Consider the following 21,219-nt stretch of genomic DNA (forward strand, 5'->3'; position numbering starts at 1 on the left):
GAGCATTCCAGTAGATTAGCAGTGGACCGTCTCCTCTCATCAGGAAAAGGCTATGCAGAAGGCACGCCACAGTCTGCAGGAAGACATGACAAAAGAATGAAAACAAAGTGGGTTGCATTTACAGAATTAACTGTCAGTCTATTCAGAAAACAGACTTTAAATAGGCATGTTGGCTACAGCAGTTACCAAGACATGAGAAAGTCCATAACCTTGAGCTTTTATGGGCATCTCTGTTAAACAAATCCTGCAATTGTTAAATTGTTTAACCTTCATGAAGGAGGCCATTTCACAGTGCCATTAGTGGTCATCTTATGATGAGCAGAGTTAAAGAGTAGTAAGGGCACATCAGGTTCTAATAAGAATAGTGCAGTGCAGCAGGTTGCTGGAAAAACACGAATGTCCTAGCCACGCTTTGCAGCACGTCTCCCCTACGCCATATGATAGCAAACTGGCAGACCAGAGGACAATACAACTGATTAGTTTGGGACAACACAGCTCCAGCGGTGCCATTCATTCTGCCCGCACCCCACCTAAAATGGTTTCCATGCCAACTACCTGCCACTTTTAGTGTGGCACAGGAGATTAAAGAGGCAAAATATGGCACATAAAACTGTGCCATCATTGTTAAATGCAGACTTGAATCTAGACTGTGCATGGCATATGCCAGCGGAAATCTTAATGGACAGCCTTTACATATGCAATGTGTTCTTCAGTTCATTCGTAAGTTTTACTACAGAGTCAATAGTAAGGCAGACACTGTGAAGCGTGCATGTCAGAATTAAAAATGGGACAGTTCATAAAGGAATGGAGGCAGTGTGAAATGAACTGTGTCTACACACACTCTCTGCTCTGTGATTCATACATTGAATGGAGGGCTGTGAAGTGACTGAGGTGCAGCCCTGGCAGGTGCAATTTTGCCGGGGCTGCTCGGTGATTGTGAGGCGAGCAATCAATTTTCCTCTGCACCAAAATCCTGTAACACAACAACTTCCAGCACTGCTGTTTGATGAAGCCTGCCAACCGTCTTAGTACGGCAGCCACTGGGTGACACATAATTCTCCTGAAATGATAAACAGTGGGGGGTCATTTACGCTGCCACAGGATTTGGACAGCTCTGTCTCAGTATATTTCGTTGTGATTATGAATCATTTTGTGAAAAATCGCAATGGCATGCCATAGTGGGATTGTTTGGGGGGAAAAGTAATTTTTTGTCTGTTTTCATGAAGGAATCCTGATAATTAAAATTACATGGGAAAATATTGACATTTATTGTTTGATCATAATGGCGACTCCGAAGTTAGCTACAGTGGTGTGTTATTTCATCCTTGAGTTATCTCTCTCCGAGGTCAGAGTCATTGGTCTTGGAACAGGCTGGGAGGCTTCTCTGCCACACTGGGGACTTAGAGAAAACAAACCAATGTTGCTGAAATATTTAAGCATCCCAACAGTATCTGCTGCACTACAGGATGCAAGCATTGTCAGTTCATATTAATATTAAGAAGAAAACATGGTAGGGGAGACAGGGAATGGTTGTAACATTTTTGAAATTTCTGTCTGTGTCTCAGAGCACTTTTAAGCCAGTGCACTAAAAATGTGGTACAAATTAATTCCATGTGTCGGCTATTAAATGGTGTAGCTGTTATCTCTGTAACACAAATAGAGAGTGCATGGTTTAGTCTCAAACACAAGGAGTGAAATGGTAACATAATGTGACATTATGAATAAGGATAATGACAAAAACCTAAGATATTAAAAGCTTTTTATTTAACATTTAATAACTTTGTAACATACTTGGTGTGTGTGCATGTGTGTGTGACAATGCAACATTTTCTCACATGTTGTTACAACTAAAATACATGGGAGTCAGTTATAGCGCACACCTCTGCTGCAGGCTGCAGCAGAGCTCATCCATTAGAATCAATTGAAGCTGTTACACTGACCATGGATGTCGCTCTTGCCTGTGCGGGCACCGTGCTGTTCAATGTTAATTTTTCTCTACACATGGCTCCACAGCCCTCAAGCAGGTAATATATGTAAATAGAAATAAAATCTGTTTAAAAATGATAAAAGAATGAATACCTCATTGTACCAGAGGCAAATAGCAGAGCAATCTTGTATGTGTTTTTACATTTCACATTAAAATAAATCAGTCAAATCATTGCATCCTGGTGATTAATTCAGTACCTGTTGATTTAGCCTAGGTTTGTAAGCCCTCTATAACCAGCTGCATTATCACTCAGCAAAACTCAATATACACACAGTGAAGCAGGCGGCAACTATACACCGCAAAGTCTTTGTATCAGGTAAAAATCCCTGTAGGGCGGCACGGTGATGTGGTGGTTAGCACTCTCGCCTCACAGCAAGAGGGTTGCCGGTTTGATCCCGGGTGTGGGAGCCCTTCTGTGCGGAGTTTGCATGTTCTCCCCGTGTTAGCGTGGGTTCTCTCCGGGCACTCCGGCTTCCTCCCACATGCAGATTGGGGACTAGGTTATTTGGTAACTCTAAATTGTCTATGAATGGTTGTTTGTCTCTATGTGTCAGCCCTGTGATAGTCTGGCGACCTGTCCAGGGTGTACCCTGCCTCTCGCCCGATGTCAGCTGGGATAGGCTCCAGCCCCCCCCGCGACTCTCAAGAAGATGAAGCAGTTAGAAGATGAATGAATGAATGAATGAAAAATCCCTGTCCTGCTTCACCTACATGACATGTCGCATCCATGCCTCATGTATTTCGGCTGTAATCCAGACCCTTGCATCTATAAACTAGCTAACCTTATAGCCAACAGCTAAAACATTACCATGAACAGCTTGTGTGAAAGAAACTGAAAGTGTTAGAACTACCCCGTGTTACAATCATCCCCTGTCTCCCCTAAAATCCCCCAATTTCAACAAGTTTCATCCAGTCGTTCCACATGCTTGTCCATCGTTGTAGATTTAAAGACTGTAAAAGGATGGACAAGAACTACATGGCGTCTTAGAGGAAGACAGAAGGTGGATTATCACTTCTTTTTCTCTCATGACCCCCACATGGCAGGGAACTGGCATTTCCCAGTGGAAAATATTACACAAGATAGCAAGTAGAGGCTTGATAGCATGGCTGGGCAGTGCTTTGACAGCTGCTCTCTGAGGAAAGGCTTGGTCCACTTCATGTTCAGTTTGCGCACACTGCCAATATAATATCGTAGGCGATGGAAAAAAGCTTTACGTCTCTGGTCTTGTACTGAAATGGAATGAATAATTTACATTATGCTCATCACAGCCTGATCAGTGTGGATTTTCTGTGAGATTTCAGACTGGCATCCTCTCCAATACTTGCAAGGATGCCAAGTATAATGGGAATTATGGTGGTTCAGATTTTAATTGGGATAAAGCTATGATGTGGCCAAGAACCTGAGTGGGTGGCTGGTCATGTCTGCCATGTGTCAGTGGATCTGGACTCATATTGAACAAGGCTTGTGGGGATCAATACCAACTTGCTGTCCCCTCTCTATTGCAGAGCTCCTCTATCACGTTATGCTGCCTCTGAATTCAGTTTTCACCTCTTGCTATTGGGATGAGGGCTATTCTGGGGTGTGACATCCACCGTCTCATTCGCTGTGACAATGTTAGTGTAAATTCTGAATCATATGTCGACCAAGAGGAACACTGAGGGAAAAGCGAGGCGGCAAAAAGAATCGTCTGTGCTGCACACAGATGTGGCTGGAGCTGAGCAGAATACTTATGTGGTTTTAGAAAGCAAGAAGGACATGTGGAACATTTATATGAATTAAAGGGGGAGGGTCAGCAGGTCTAATGCACACTGGATTGATTCTACCTTTCGGTCTGCTAATGCAATTGTGTTTTAATAAACTCCAATCTCAGGCTCCTCTCCAGTCCTTTTCTCTCTCTTCTCTGTCTCTCTCTATATATATTGGTCTTTTCGCTTTCCCTCCCTTTAAATCAGTTTATTCCACAATACTGGATGCAATTCTTGAAGTAGCAAATACCAAAACTGAAATCAGTTTATTTTTAGCTGGGCTTCATTTCATACTTGGCAGACTTTATGGGCAAAAACTGGAACACTAAGTTTCCATCTTGTCTTGGAAACATATTAGGATGCCTGTATTGTAAATATGAAGCTAGCAGTTGGTTGACTTAAAGAGACAGTTCACTTCTATATCAAAAATACATATTTTTCCTCATACCTGTGGTGCTATCTATCAGTTTAGATTATTTCAGTTTGAGTTGCTGAGTGTTGCAGATATTGGCTGTAGATTATAGATTGCACTGGCATTCGGCATTTGGTCTGTGGTGCTAAAAGCGCCAAAAAATACTTTTTAAAAACTCAACAGTAAAGTCTCTTTCCAGAAATCATAACGCAATTATTCAAGATAATCCACAGACCTTGTTAAGAGCAGTTTCATTTGGGGACTATTTTCTTTCTACTGAACTACAACCACCAATAGTATCACCACACAGTTGGAAACATACTCATGGATGAGAGGCTCATACTTATGACAGCATGAGATGTAAACATGAATGGCGTCCTCCTCCACTGAGCTGTGACAGCTCAGAGGTGCTAGGTGAGCTTGCAGTAGATGTAGTGGATTTACTGAGCAGCACTGGCATTCATTTGGAGTGGTGTTCACCACCTGTCGAATGTAAGTCTTATATTAAAGGTATAGCCTTAGGATTTAGTGGTGAAGTTACAGGTTGCAACCTACTGAAACTTCTCCTGTGTGCCACCTGTGTAGGAGAACTATGAGACGATGCAAATGGCCCTCTCTAGATCCAAAGTTTGGTTTGTTCATTCTGGGCTACGGTAGAAACATCATGGCAGATTCCATGGAGGAGGACTTGCACCTAGATATAACTTATTCTATATAACGTATTCTAACACGATTCTAATTTTCAGATGATTAGAAATTAATGGAAACACAGTGCTTTTTAACACATTTTGTCATAAGTGTGCGGTGAGTTTTGGGTACAAACCACAGCACATTCAACAATCTGAGAAATTTCATATTTTACGGTGCATAAATGGCGTATTTCTTTAATAATCATCAGCATTTGCTGCTCCCAAAAGTCACGTTTAACTGGAGGAGCATCAGGGTGAGCTTCTTTGTCAAATGCAATCTGTGCAACTGGCGGGGGTTGTTTGTCATCCATGAGTACCTGAGGCATTGTGGCATTTGTTCTTGGCTGGGGTTACTTAAAGCCTTGGGGGATTTATAGGACCGTGTTGCAGTGACGGTGTCAAGGATCACTTCAACTTGGTTCATGTAAGGGGCTGTAATACTGCGGGGGAGGTTGTCCTTCGCTCAATGAGTAGCTCCCTGTGCTCAGGGCATATGGATTTAGGGTTGCGGAGAGAGGAGGCGAAGGAAAAAAAATCAAGTGACATGATCAATATGGTTTCTGTGTTTCGCTGTTTGATTTTGAATGATGTATTAGACCTCAGACATGTTCAGATTTTGTAGTGTTAGCTTTTTACACCATGCAAATACTGGGATACAATTGCTGCTTACATGTGGAGTGTGATTGGATCAGAGGTTTAATTAAACCGAGTGATTCAGTTTCACACGTATTTTAATTTCTCTTTCCTGTTTTGTATTCTGTCTTTCTTTTTCATACACCGGGTGTATAATGTGTGTAGCTTTTGATTAATTAGTGCATCAGTTCTGTTGACCCTGCTAGATTCTGCACATGTTTGCATAAGGATCCTTATCGCATGCCTGACATATGGGTATATTTATACAATCTAATATATGGCTGGCAATATAAAGTGTTGGCACAGAATAACATTTCCAGGGCATCAGGGTTTGGGTTAGACTGTAAATCTTTCCATTTCATCTCTATTACGCTATAGGTGAGTTATAGATAAGAGCAGACAGTAATCCCTGACAGATCTTAACCTAGTCTTACAATAACAAGTGAAATTTGCATACAAATTTGATAGCCTGTATTAGAATTTACAATACTGTCACTTTGAATATGTCCTGTGTATCACAAAATTAACTATATATACTGTATATCTATAATCCATGACATGATCTAGAATATATTTCACCTTACTGCTCACTGTAAGAACTCAGTAAATCATAATTTTTTATCCTATTTACATGAATTATCGTTAAAACGCTTTTGGGCCTTACATGTAGTGCTGTTTTATTTATTACTTTTTATCTATTACTGCTGTTACTGTAAGAAATCTTTTACCTTTCATAACAGGAGGTATCAGTACTGAGCTCATATAATCAAGTAGAATTCAGTACCAGCTACAGGAAGTGGCAAGAAGAGCATCTCTGTGCTGTGAGCATAAATCAGCATGGATACCAGTTTGGCGTGCCTCTTATTTTATTTTTCTAATATTTCTTTTACTTTGATGCAGCTTTCTTGTAAGAGCAGACACTGTATTATCAAATGGTCCAACTGGGCCCAGGCCAAGGGGCATGGTAAACTCAACAAAACTCGCCAATGAATGTCAGTTTTAGACACTGATGCACAGAGACGCTCTTCATGGCGGTATGATATGCACCAGGCAGCAGCTATTTCTGACACCACCAGCAACAACCGCAGTACAAACAGCGAGAGAGTCCGAAGAGTGCGGGCAGAAGGGAACATGGATGGGTTAAACAAACACTGGCCTTTCATCTGGGAGCCAACTGTTAATTTCCTGTGTAAAACGAAAAGTCAATGGAGTTATTTTATAAACAGAGTAGTGTGTACGCTACAGTAGTCACGTATGTCACATGACATGACATGACATGTTGGTATGAACCATACTTAATTTAAGAAAAACCATGATGTGTTTTCTAAATCTAACCACGTGTTTTGTTGCCTAAACTTAAGACAATAAACCTAAAATGAAGAGTGACACCTACGTATGTAGTGAGTTTGTTTAAAATTAACTGTTTGCATGTGAGGAGCAGAAACTGTATGTTTCCTGTGACAACAGAGAAGTATTTTGAAAAGATGCAATGTATGTAATAAGCGTCATTTGGTTCGCCATCTGTGAATGTCCAAAATAGATGCAGGAGGGTATCTGGTGCATCATATTTTGTCATGTGGGTGTGATGACAAACTGTATTTGACGAGCTGGGATGAAAACAAGTTGGGGGCCCAAGGGCTCAGGGGTGCCTAAGCCAGGGCCTCTATATGAAGTCGCCATTATTAATCTTGTATTTCTTGTCAAAGGGCTAAGTCATCATGTCAAGAACAGACCCCAAATGTCCTAACAAAAGCCTAAACATTCACTCTGAAGGAGTCACAAGAAAGAAACCATCATGATTCATTTCAAAGAGGGTTTCTGTCCCCTCGGTTTATTTGTAGAACTTTAGATGCACTAAATACCTGCTCAAGGTGGGGCAAGGGGGGCCTTATGCATCCCGGCCTGGGTGCCTATTGAGTTATTATCCAACTCACGATATGCCCCCATTAATAACCAATGAATCCTTTGCTATAGACAAAGTTAAACAAATCCTACTTCTTCAGCCATGATTTATTTTAATCTGTGCTACTTGCAATCAGCGTTAGATGTTAGATAGGTTTTATTTATACTTCTGATTCTTTTCCATAACTCATTATAGCAATAAATTCCTGGCACTTCCTTTACTCTAACCAGGGCCTATGACTAACTTTCCTAGCCTGGATCCACAAAATGAAGGTCCCTCTTACAGCAGCATGAAGTAATGGTTTCAGCCAGGTTTGATAAATATTTTTACATTATGAAGGGTCCTCTTGCTCTCTTTCTTTCTTTCTTGAAAACACACACTGAACAAAGAGTGAAGTTACAGAGAGATGCCATTTATTTCATTGTTTTGGCTGGCTGGTGTTGAAATCTATTTTGAAGCCTCACCGCACAGCAGAGGATATTAAAGGTCTGTTAAAGTGAAAGTTTTTTTGTCAACACAAATAAATCACCCAAAAAATGTCTGTGGGCTTAAAAATACAGAAGAACAACGAGTCCCTGAATACTATTAAACATGGATATGTGGAGCTACAGCAGGGGAACAATTCCTTCTTAATAGGGCATGGTATTATATTGATTTACACTGGCAGTGACACATAAAACTATTAACAATTTTCCCACAAGAACCACTCACTAATGTCTTATGTAAGATGAGTCTCTGAACCCAAATATGGAAATATATTTGAATCAGGTTACATTATGTATTGTGTAAATGGACAGAGGATGGGAGTCTAAACAGTTGATAGAGTGTGCCGAATAAAAGATGAGATCAAAGAGCGATCCAATATTTTGTGCTACAGCGAGATAATATTTCTAAAATGTTTGGAACATGCTATCTGTTCTTGTTCTGCTTTATCAACAAAGACAGAACAAAACTCTTCTGCTTTCTGTTTGTTTATGCACATGTGACAGAAATGTTGGTCTTAGAAACCGTGATATCCACCAGAGGTATTCCTCCTTTCCGGATTCTACAAGCTTCTCTGGCCACACGTCATTTTGCTGAATGTCCTCAAGTCCACCAACTTTCCACTTATCAATCACAGATAACACATAACACACTGTCAAAAAAATAAAAAGGTAATGTCCCTGTAGTGCTCAGTTGTCTAGACACCTGAGACTCACTCTAAGAAATGTTTTGCTCTCGTCTTCCGTCAAAACAATGCCAGCTGAAATAAAAATCAGAATGTGAGTGACAGTTGTGGAGATTGCACAAGGGGAGAGGTACAACAGCCATTCAGTTTCTCAATATATTGAGTAGTTGCTCATTCCAGGAAAAACATCCAGTCCTGCAGTATTCCCCCAATTCTATCAAAAATATGTGCATTAATCGTCTTGAGCGACTTGACACCCATGTCTCTGTGTCAAGTAAACACCCACAGAGCTGTTGTTGTTGGTGGCAAGTCATTTCGCCGCTCTGCCTCTCAGACAAACAGCTATTACTGTTCTCTCATACAGCCTCCACTTGAAACAGGAGTGTGTGGGGACAGTGTGAAGAAGCAGTTAACAATCTGTTGCACAAGCAATAGAGGTGCAAAGAACAGGTTTAAAATAGTTTTAGGTGTTATCTGCGGAGGGATCAGTACAGGCATTCTAATCGTCATGATGGTTTAGTTTGTATGGACGTCAAAAATGATGCAAAGGTGCATGCTGCAGATGCAGAGAACCTGTGTGGTTAGTGTAGGGTATGAACTGCAGTCGATCACACACTGACAAGGTTAATGATCTTTATAATAGAAGTCAGGTCATGGCCTTGCTAGAATACATGCACATATCAATCATTATTAATCAGTATCCATCAATATCCTTTAAATTATGGCAGCAGAAAATAATATGTATGCATCATAGTGTTTTGGGTACACACACACACACACACACACACACACACACACACACACACGCATGCACACACACACAACAGGTGAAAATAATTGGAGGCCAACAATACTAAGACATACCAAACTGACATTCAAGAAACAGTGGCGACGAAAGCCGACTGTTCCGTCGCCTCACACTGCTTGTGTCTCAGCCAAAAAGTTGCACTTGAACACACAACAAAGACTACAGCCAATGGCCAACACGTACATAAATTCTGCAACTGTATGAAGGGAAATGACTCTTCATACCAGCAGATGGCAGTAGTCCGTGATCATCATCCAAAAAGGGAAACCAGAAGACCGTCTTGACGCTGGTTAGCCAGTTTGCAAATTCACAACACAATCCAATGCTGAAGGAACAAAGCATATTTGCCATGTGCCAGTGGACAATAACATGAACCATCTCAAAACATTTCTGCTAAAGAACTCAATGCCTAAAGTATAATAATATTACCTTATAGAGCAAACGTATTTCAGTCTCACTCCCTCTTGACTTTAGCTCATTTGTTTACTTACCTCACTTATGTGTCTCCTCTCGTGCACTGAGCTGAACTGCCTATCAGAGTGATTTCATTCAACGACAGGCTCCACTGTCTCCTTCGCCAATTTAACATGCTGAATCCGCTGAAAAAAGGCAACAATGACCGACAAGGGCCAACTGTGCAGGACACACTGCAAAGACTAGGGTGAGAAATGCTCACCAACGGCCCAAAATCACTGCAGGTGACCTGTTGGCTTGGTGTGTCAAGGCCTTGGGTGGCTGAAAAGATATTTTGGGGGGCATTTTAGCTGATAGGACAGACAAGCATGAAAGGGGGAGAGACAGAGGGAGTGACATGCAGCAAAGGGCCACAGGCTGGAGTCGTACCCGGTCTGCTGCGGCAACAGCCTTGTATATGGGGCGCCTGCTCTAGCCACTAAGACACTGATGCCTGTGTGCTTTTTTTTTTTTTTTTTTTTTTTTTTTTTTTTTTTAAAGTAGCATGGTGTGGTTTCTTGTAAAACTAGACAACGGAAGGCATCCATTGGTACCAACCATGTCAGCATAGTTTTTTGGGAAGGGGGCAAAATGAAAATGATGCTTCAAAGTTAGTCTAAATTTTGGTGAGGGAACAGCTGGCATGGCCAAATTAAAAGGGGTCCCTTGAGCTCTCAGCTAAAGATATCTAAATACAAATGGGTTTTGTCTCCCCTAAACTTGAGAAGGATTGTTCCCAATATATGTTATGGTCCTTATAATCAATGTATGTTGATTTGTCTTTTTAAGGTAATTGACAAACAGTGTATTCTATCTAACTTGCACTTAGCACATTAAAACAGGATTGTTGTGGGACTGGGTGTTAACTGTACCAGCATTAGTCTGTGCTCATGAGATAATTATTAATATTAACTGTAAAATAAGAAACATCAGCAGGCAATTCCTTAACTCTTCATACTGATATCGTTTTCGACCAGCCTAAATACTACAACAGCATCGGTGAATTCCTGACATTCAGTTATGGCTTTTGGTTTTGGTGTGCCACCCCAAGATTTTCAGTGGCCCCATCTGCCCCCCACTATAAAAAATGTCTGGGTGCACCACTGATAGGAACACAAGATGATGTATGTCCTCTGTAACTGACACTCTGTGTTTGTCTTCTTCAACAAGCACACTATTCATTAGAGCTGTGCACCCACAGACCCTTGCAGGGTGTGAAAACTTAAAATCTGTGCCTGAATTTCTCTGCACAGCATTGTTCTGTTGCTTCACAGCTAACTACATCCACACTATACTCTTCATTTTATAACATCCCCCATAGACAGAAGAACAAAGATAATATATTTCACAGGCATTATACTGCTGATAGACACTGTACAGCAATTACAGTAGGCCCTATAGGAATGTTAAACATTGCACTGAGATACATCAATATTACATTACAGTCATATTACAGAGATTTCTCATTTGGGGATATATGAAACTTCAATATGAGAAGGCTCAGCATGGCCCCTTACAACAGATTAAATGAATCATATAATGTTCCTCGCTAATACATTTGGGTGAAACAGACCGTGGGTACAAATTTCAAATAACTCAATTTCCCCATTGGCCCCTGTGAGAGCGCGTGCCTGAGCGCGCGTGGACATGCGAGCGTGCGTACGTGCGTGCGAGGCAGAGCCACGGCGAATTTATTATGTAACATGCTCTCAATCACATCCCTGCCTGAGTCTGAGGCATAAGGTCGCTTTAAGAGATATCTCAGTTCCTATCAGTGATCCTGGCAGTACACCTCCTACCCTCTCCTCCACCAAAAACTCTTGTTGTGTCTCACCTGATGCCAAACAGCGCTGCAAGTCCAGGAAGCAACATCTCGGTAAGAAATAATTTGATGGCTAATTAAAACACGAATTTCCACTATACAAGTATTCTCAGGGTGGGTGGGGGGTTACCTGAAAGTAAGAAACATTTTCCCATAGGGTCGGTGTTTTATTTTAGTCTTGGCATGCAACGACAAAGCTCTAGTAACTGTAATATTCCAGTTCCAGTATTTCAGTACAGCCTATTTCTTTATAGGTGTTTGTATAGTGAGTTTCAGCAACCTTAAATCACGCGCTGATATTTTGAATTTCCTGTGCTGCAGCTATTCTTATAGTTTTCTTTTCATATCAGTCAGCCTACTCTCCTTAGGATATGCTAAAAGTGAAAGTAGCGCTGTTTAGTGGACGTTCATGTGGAAATGAGTGATGGCTCTACCCCGGACAGGAGCGCATTGAACACACACGGTGGCACACCGGAGGACGGAGGGGTCTCCTCCACCTGTCCGGAGCCGAGAGAGTCCGTCTCAGTGCGAGCAGAGAGCAGACACACAACGGATCCAGGACAGCTGCAGAGAGCGAGGGTAGGGTGCACACACTGTAACTCACACTTTCCATCCCTTTGTGCGTTTTTCATCCGACGGTGCGTGATTCCTGTAATCATTATTTCTTTTGCATGAGCAAATCCAGACTTGTGTCATGTCAAAGTGGTTTAGTGAGATGACTGAATGATGTTGGAAGACGGATTAAAAATGTTATTTACACACATGCCCATTTTGAGACAAATCTCCCATAAGCTGTAATTCACTGTCTGGCTTTTCCTGCAAGGTCTTCACAGTTCCCTTCACATTAATTTTCTGCAGGCTATTTCATATTGTGTGTAATTAATAGTAAATCTCATGTCAAATATTAATAATGTTCTTAGTAAATTTCCTTGTTACATTCCCGCTGCCAGACACAACATAAGCAATGCATCACTTTAAGTGTCCAGATTCTGCCATAAATATTCAGCATCAAGGCTGCAGCATGATACGCGGCCCACATATCCAGAAATTCAGCCAGGTTTAGTCAGGGTGACATCCAGGAGGGGATTCATTTTCCAGACACCTAAACAAAGAAGACTGTACCCACAGAGGAATCAAATGGTGTTACTGTTCTTAGCTCCAGGTGCAAGTGTTTACTTTTCTTATGAGCACTTTGTAATCACCACAAATGGAACAGCTTATTATAATTGGACATTTCTGCTCGTCGTGGAGACACCCACAAGTAATTAATGGTCTTCCAGTCAGCATCTGTCATTGTTAGGAATCCTCAATTAAAAATGTTATATCATTTGAATTCTGTAGATTTCATTCTGTTAACATCTCGCAAAACTCATTTCTGTGGAATTGGGCCAGGGGCAAAACATCTTGGTTAATCAGTACTGTTTTTCACTGCTATGTGCACACACATACATAGATCTGCGTGTACACACACACGCCCACACACACACCAGTCAGATGTCAGTGGTCATGGTGTAAGGAAATTGTACTTCTGTTCTGTTTTCCAGTACATTAATTTGTAGGAAATTGTGAGGGCCACATGTGCTTTAGATTTCGGGAAGCTATTGTGAATACTCAGTGACAATGAGAGGTGTCTGTTCCTTTATGGACAGAAACAGAATAAATTCCCGCTGTCAAAAGGGGAGAAAACAGTGAGAGGGAATGATTGTCTCTGAAGGAGCAGTCATTATCACGTTATTGTGATGGAAATTTAAATCAGCATGCCATTATAGCGATGCCACGAAGTCTGGATCTGTGCTGTTTTCTTGATGGTATGCCATCAGCGCATCATTTCCTCTTATAGCCTGTCCTTAAGGAGATAGAAAATCAGCCTCTTGATATCTGCGTACCAACGTTAATTATTCTCTTCGTGAGTATCTGTTTTTGTCGTACTAAATCCACGGCCAGTGTGTGGAAAGGTGAAGCTGGACCACTAAACACTTTAAAAAGATACTTGTGGAATTACATCCAGGAGCACCATGATTTAAAAACCCATCCTGCAGCAAGAGAATCAATTTCTGCCACATATGCTCACTTAAAAGAAGTACAATGATGAATTCAGCAATTTCATTTCATGCTGCAATTTATGGGAGCGACATTTCAATTTGCTTGATTAAACAACCTCTTCATATCTATAGAGTTCATAACTTCAAAAATAAACTTTTCTTGACTGAAAATTTGTTTAAGGTTACTCATTTCATTTTCTCTCTTTTTTCAGGCCCCAAATGAAGGACGTTGTAAAGACTCCCAAAGATTAAGGATGAGGGAAAGCTTTACGAAAATGCAAATATTATTCATGAAGTAATTACAGCAGGTGTGACAAAACAAATTAGTTCAATTAGTCCCCGGCGTTTGAAGTGAGCCCAGGAAAACCACCATGGAGCTGCAGCACAACACCAATCACAACCAAGCCTTGTGGAAAGAGATACCGTGGGATTTCACCGAGGACTGCTCGCTCTCAGTGAGTGGCACCACATTCCTCATTGTTGCATACAGTACAGTCATGGCAGTGGGTCTCATTGGGAACTCCTGCCTTTTGTTTGTCATCACACGGCACAAGGAAATGCACAACGTCACTAACATCTTCATCGCCAACCTGTCCTTTTCTGATATCCTCATGTGCATTGTATGCCTGCCAGTCACTATTATCTACACACTGACGGACCGCTGGATCCTAGGAGACGCCCTGTGTAAGCTCACACCCTTCATCCAGTGTATATCAGTCACTGTTTCCATCTTCTCCCTCGTCCTCATCGCCATGGAGCGCTACCAGCTCATTGTCCACCCGACTGGATGGAAGCCAATGGTGGGCCAGTCCTACTTGGCCGTCGCTGTCACCTGGATTGTGGCCTGCCTAATCTCGGTGCCTTTCCTCTCATACAGCGTACTCACCTTGCCTTTCCAGAACCTAACCATTCCTTTCCCAGTCAATGACCACCTGGTTTGTATGGAGCGGTGGCCATCAGTTCAAGAACGGCGAGCTTACACCACCTCCCTGCTCGTCTTCCAATACTTCCTTCCTCTCGCCCTCATCATGGTCTGCTACCTACACATCTACCTGCGCCTTCGGAGGAGGAAGGACATGGTGGAGCGCGGCAGGAACACCACCCAAAAGAAAAACAAAGGCACCATGAGGATCAACGCCATGTTAGTTGCCATAGTGGTGGCATTCGCACTCTCCTGGCTCCCTCTCACTGTCTTCAACACTGTGTTTGACTGGAACCACGAGGCCATCCCGACCTGTGGTCATGACATCATCTTCTCATTCTGCCACCTCACTGCCATGGCCTCCACCTGCGTCAACCCCATCATCTATGGTTTCCTCAACAGCAACTTTCAGAAGCAGCTCAAGTCCACCCTATTGCGTTGCCGCTGCTGGGGGGTTACAGAGAGGTATGAGAGCGTCCCGCTCTCTACTGTCAGCACAGAAGTCACCAAGGGGTCAATCTTGAGCAATGGATCTATCAGCATCAATACTTAGACCTAAGCCTTTTCAGTAAAAGACAAAGAGACTACTCGGGCTTCCTCAGCCCTCATTGTGTCATCCTTTGGAGCTTTTCTTGCTTCGTTGCATCCAAAAGCTAGGTTGACATTTACAAAGTTATAAACCTCACAACAGCAGTCCAGAGGGAGCCGACTGAAGACACTTAACCAGCATGGTGCATTGCCCTCGATTCAGTATGAGTTCACTTGTAAGAGGAAGTAGATAACAAATTGATGGTGCAAAGGTTGGACAAGTTTAAGTATTGTAGAGCGACTGAAGGCACTTTACATGAGCACTTTTGCAACTGTAGTCTGTATAGTCCATTCCCCCGTGAGTTGTGGACACATACGAATGAAGAGACAGCATTTAACCCTCTATACATCTGTAATATTCTCTTTCTAAAGCTCTGAGATCTACTCAGGATTCACGTTCCAATGAATATCAGCTGTTAAAGGTTTGCTTATCACACTTTTACCTGCTTTAAATGTGAGCTGTTGAACCACCAGAGAGAATTCAAAGGACAAAGGGATTGGGGCAAATATTCTTTTCTTCTTTTCAGTTTTGCTGTTTTATATTAATAGTATTGATGAATATATTAACAGATTGTAAACTGTGATGTGTTAATGATTATCGACAGAGTTGTTTATGACATAACTGAAGGAGAGAACATTGGTGCATTAAATGTGGCTCAAGGCATTCACTGAGACAATTTACTAGCATCACCTTAATGCATTTCCCATTACCTAAAATCACCACAAATGATGTAATGATCTTTTACAGAGAGCCTTGGCAAGAGCTGTATACATTCCATGCTGTCGGCCAAGGTCTGTGCTCCAGTAAATTGTGCGTGTGGGATTTTTTTTCCTTATAAAATGTGCCATTCAACAACCATATATCAAGTGCCATAAAACAAAATAAAAGAGGCAGTAAAGGACTTTGTCAGAGCGAGGTTCTCCTGCTGTATATAACATTACTAAATACGTGTATGGTCTGTACAAGATGTGACAGTTATTATAGTTTATGGTGTGGTGGGGGAAAAGAGCACTGTGTAGCAAAGCAGATATCTCCTAGGAAACCTGTCGTAAGTCACTTCTGTTTGTGGTATTGAACTGAATTAAAAACATTTACTATCATCTTTAATGGTAACATCTATGTTGCAATATTTGGTTTCGATGAGTCACAACTCTGACTGATCTTCACTTCGTATGCTGCATTGTTTTGTTTGCAAATCTTGATTTCTCAGTGTGTGTTGACCTCAGAATAGATTTATCGCTGTTTCCTTGCAGGTCGGTTCTTCCACATCAGTATCAGCTTTTGGCAGATAATTGATTGGTCCTAAGTCTTCCATTAAAGGTTAAAAAAAGGGTACACTGAGACCAGCCGTTTCCACTTTAGGGATCCTAACTCCCCAGAGATTACAGTGCTTATGTGCTTACATGCTTACATGAGTCAATCAGCACTTACAGGAAAAACTATCTTCTTTAAAGTCAATATTTCAAAATATTTGTGTCTTTCTGAGGTCAAATTCAGTGTGCTGCCTCTCTGTGCATTATTCAGGGGGAAGTCTGAGATCACAACAAATTTTAGATGTGCTTGTAGTGTTGAATAAATCAGTGTTGTGTTTGGTGCCTTAGATGTTAAACAGCATGGGGAGGGCAGAAAAAAACAGTATGAGAGATCAATGGGAATTGTGCTAAATATTCATGCTGCTGTTAGAGCATGTTAACAGTTATACTAGAGGAAATATATAAACTACAAGGAAATGAGAGGGTAAGATTATTGCTGTCAGGGGCCTTTTAGCTTTGATGATAATGTCAGGAGTTAAGAGTAGCATGCTTTTACACCTTGCAGAAAGCCAAACCTGTTTTTGACTCTGACAGCCCCTCAAACAATCCACCAAACTGTTTTCCAAGGGCAGTGGTACCCATAAGAGAGCTCTCAGAGGTCCTCGTCGGCATAATTGACAGCATGCCTGAGCTGACCTTTCCAGACTGTCAATCGCCTCTCTTCTTCTACAATTCCTTCCTCTCACCTGTCTCTCCTTTGAAAACACCACTGAATGAAAGTAACACAGTTCATTTTGTTAGGAAGAAAAGACCCAAGATGCCGGAGGTGCTGACGTACTCCAGCAACACTTGACAATGAGTGCGACTTAAATGATGCCGTTTCATATTGTTGCCCAAGTAACTGCTGAGGGGCACATTACTGTGCTACGAAAATGAAGCTTGGCTGAAGACAAACACTTAATGAGTCCACAGGGCCAGACTCTCCTTGTCAGTGGAGCAGTTCCAGAAAGATTAGCATCTTGGCTCTCTTCATTTTCATTTAGAGAGATTCTCATATAAGCAACCTCTCCCGATCACAGGAACAACGTGAACTACATCGCTGGCAAGAGATTCCCTCAAGCTGTTGTTTTGAGCATTTAAATTCTCTACTGTCACATTTTTTGCTTGCTTTGCTTCTGTAGGAAGAGGGCATAATTCACCCTGTTTCGCCTTGTTCCCATATTAATAGTTATAATCAGCGCTTTCAAAGCTTTGTGTTGCTTTATAGAAGAAAGACTTTACCGGATGTGCCAATTCTCTCCAGCCAGCGCTTGTAAAGATCAAAATGTTAAAAGACATATACAGTAATCACAGGATTTAGACTGTGAATCATTTTTTCTCCAATTTGTTGATTGTTTTTTTTACCAACACAAAAATGAACATGAAACTGAACATGTACATAGAACGCAGACCAAATATTTAAAGGTTCAGTGTGCAGTATTTTAGGGGATAACTGATATTTAATATAATAAGTATCTTTTCTTACGTGTATAATCACCTGAAAATAAGAGTTGTGTTTTTGTTACCTTAGAATGAGCTGTTTATATTTTCACAGGGAGCGGGTCCTCATCTGCGGGAATTGCTATGCTGCACCGCCATGTTTCTACAGTAGCCCAGAATGGATAGACCAAACACTGGTTCTGGAAAGGGCTGTTTGTATTTTTGTGTCACCATAGTTAGCAGCCCCTCCACAACAAGAATGTTGGAAAATGATTGATCTTTTTTTTTTATCATGAAAGTGCTTTATTCAGTGTTTTTACCGGTTTAAATCACTGGGTCCATTTGTTTTCAAGCAGACGGGACCTATGTTACAATTAGGCTCCCTTGAAAATCCTCCTGAACATCTGCTACAGATATAGGTTGAGCGCACATTATCAGAGAAAATAGGTGAGCATGCAGTTAACGCTGGGCAAGCAGGCTATTTGCGATGTGCCCAAAAGCATAGGAGAAACATTGCTTTGCAACATGAAACTGTTTTATTCAATGGATTTACTGGTTTTAATCATCTGGAGAGTAAGACACATCTATGGACAATATGGCTCCTGGTTAAAAAAAAACAACCCTGAACAGTGAACATTTAGGGGATTCTAACCGGGAGAAATTCCAACTGTTTGCATTCTGCAATCCTCACCACTAGGTGGTGCTAAATTCCCCCTTAACTTTACACACTGTTCCTTTAAATAATGCAGTGGAAAAAAGGATATAAAAAATAAGAGAGCAAATAATAATAACAAAAAATATAGACAGAACATGACTGCTGGTCACCCAATAATAGTCGAAGACAAATTCATGTGACGAAGAAAAGAAAAGAAAAATCACAATTCAAACCCACTGATTAAAGCAGTTATTTGAAATAGCAGCCAACACCAACCTCTCAGCATGTGCAAAAAAGGTCTCCATATCTTATTAAGTGTGGCTCAATAACCATTCACAACACACCTCATTTTTCCAACTCTAAGTATAATGTGAATCTGCAGGGTCCATAATGAGCATAAGGCATTGTGGTTTAAGTTATAAGGTGTCACAATATGCAACAAAAGGATTTTTAGTTCAAAATGTTGTATGCGATAATGTCAGACAAAGCCATTGGCCTTGTGCACCTTTGATCCCCCTCTGAGAAGGAACTAATCTTTTTGTTCTGGCAGATGAAAAGGTCAGGAGGAGTTGGACTACTGCCTCTGGAATCTTAATCATGGCATTAAACATGCTAACATCTGTAGGGCGCATTGAAAGTGACAGGTATCTCATCCAGGGGTCAAACACATAGATCAGCCCGGTCGATATTTCCTTGTTCTCTTTCTGTTGAATTGCCCTAATGGCTCATGAATCAGGTGCTTCCTGATTTATCAGATCTATGAGGGAGGGTTTATTTCACCGAGCATTTCCTGGTTTTACCTGTTTATTGGTTTAGATATTATAACAGCACACATGAGCCACACCTGGGTTATACACATAAAATCCTCCAAGGTGAACTCAGGGCAAAACAGCCCTGCGTCTCTCTGCTTTTTACATAAATGAATAGAAATATCCATCGTACACTGGAACATATTTATGGGCCTCACTTTTGTCTGTCTTGTGGAGTCTTAATAACACACACACACACACATACACACACACTCACACAGTTTTGTCTTGCGTAACACAAGCAGACTTTACAGCCAGGAATAGAAACCCCCTAATTGGGGTTGGCCAGTTTTTCCTCGGGATTGTTTTTAGTGGTTGCATACATGTGGAGTCCTCACAAAAAGAAAACAAGATGGGAAAATAAGTTAAGATGATAGATAGATAGATAGATAGATAGATAGATAGATAGATAGATAGATAGATAGATAGAACAAGAAATTCTTTCATTTCTATAATCTTGCCCTGACAATTTAGGACCTGGCCTCTGCGTCTGACCTTCCATTTTCTCTGATCAGAAGAAAATAGGTAGACCACAGCCTGCTTTAGTTGCCTGGTTACAGTTTCCTCAGGGGTTTCAATGGGTTTCCTTCAAACTGACACAGAGCACCAAGCTATTAAAGGCACTTTATTAAACGCCAACAGAGGCGCTACGCTAAAGCAGTTCTAGTGGAACCAGCTCAGTCAGATGGTTCTCTGGCTTGAAAAGAAGGTCGACAAAGAAAGTGAGACATAGCATTTATTGCCGGGGATGGCACATACAGTACCTTTTTCTATTTCTTCTGAACTGGTTCATCAAGGTGGTAGAATTGTAAGTAGTCACCTTAAAGTAAAAAGGATTTTTTTTTTTTAAATAAAAGCAGACATTTTTGATGTGTCACGGCAGGAAAAGCACAGGTGTAATTCACAACCTGAATGATGTATTCTATTAAAGTGTGCCAGGGCCATTTTTACCATGGATGCTGATTCATTGGCATGGCTTACTAGGGCACTTGGAAGAAAGGCACTGGTAGAGAAATAGTGCTTATTTGCTTTCTTTTCTTGTCAGCAAATATGTAACTGGAGCCAGGAGATGGCTATCTCAACATAAACACTGGAGACAGTAGGTGACAGCTGTTTGAAGGTTAAAAACCTTTGCCCACCAGTATTGCTAAAGCTCACTAATCAACACATTTTAGAAATATCACGCGAGAGGGAGTGCTGCTGTACTGGATATAAATAGGCTGTGATTCGTTTGTAGGCACGAGGCCGCAAGATAAGATAATCACGACCTCGAGTGTGATATTTCTTTTATACATCAGTTCTATGAGCACCATTTATTAGTGAACAGTAATAAGTGTCAGCACATTATGATTTGTTTGTTTATCTAATCATTTATTTGTCTCGCCAACACAAATAGTTCTGCAACTGGGACTAGACTGTTGCCAGACAACATGGTAACATTTCCTGCACACTAGCTTGCTGCTTTGTGTGGGTCTACACATTAGCACAGGTCAGCTACTTTATATCATGTACATTTATCTGTATGTTTCCATTTATTGCACAGCAAGCAAAATAAGAGTGGCGGTTGCTTTGGAGACGTGTGATGAGTTAACAGCTTGATCAGGGAGTACGTTGTGACAGCAGCTGATGTCACATAAGCACACCTGGAGATTTGCAGTGAAGTATTTCTGTTTTTTTTCCCCTCTTTTCATCCTCTTCTGATGACCATTTATAATTTAACTGAAATTATATAAGTGGAAATATGTTCCTCTTTGCCACGTCAACTGTTGTCAACTGTGGAGCCTAATAAATGTAATTAACACATTAGAAGAGTTGTTCTCAACCTTTTTGTGTCAAGGACCCCTAAATT

The 21,219-nt window shown here is 41.3% G+C and overlaps 1 protein-coding gene across 1 annotated transcript; it reads left to right on the top strand.

Annotated features, from left to right (window-relative positions):
* Positions 1 to 11,492: 11,492 nt before the first annotated feature.
* npy8br (neuropeptide Y receptor Y8b) lies at positions 11,493 to 16,255 on the top strand. Its single transcript, XM_049579681.1, has 3 exons — positions 11,493 to 11,675; positions 12,065 to 12,200; positions 13,876 to 16,255. Exon 3 carries the CDS (start codon positions 14,035 to 14,037, stop codon positions 15,136 to 15,138), a length of 1,104 nt encoding a protein of 367 aa, XP_049435638.1. The 5' UTR covers positions 11,493 to 11,675; positions 12,065 to 12,200; positions 13,876 to 14,034; the 3' UTR covers positions 15,139 to 16,255.
* The last annotated feature ends 4,964 nt before the right edge of the window (positions 16,256 to 21,219 follow it).

Source organism: Epinephelus fuscoguttatus, linkage group LG6 (genome assembly GCF_011397635.1).
Source record: "Epinephelus fuscoguttatus linkage group LG6, E.fuscoguttatus.final_Chr_v1".
In the NCBI taxonomy this organism is placed as follows: domain Eukaryota; kingdom Metazoa; phylum Chordata; class Actinopteri; order Perciformes; family Serranidae; genus Epinephelus; species Epinephelus fuscoguttatus.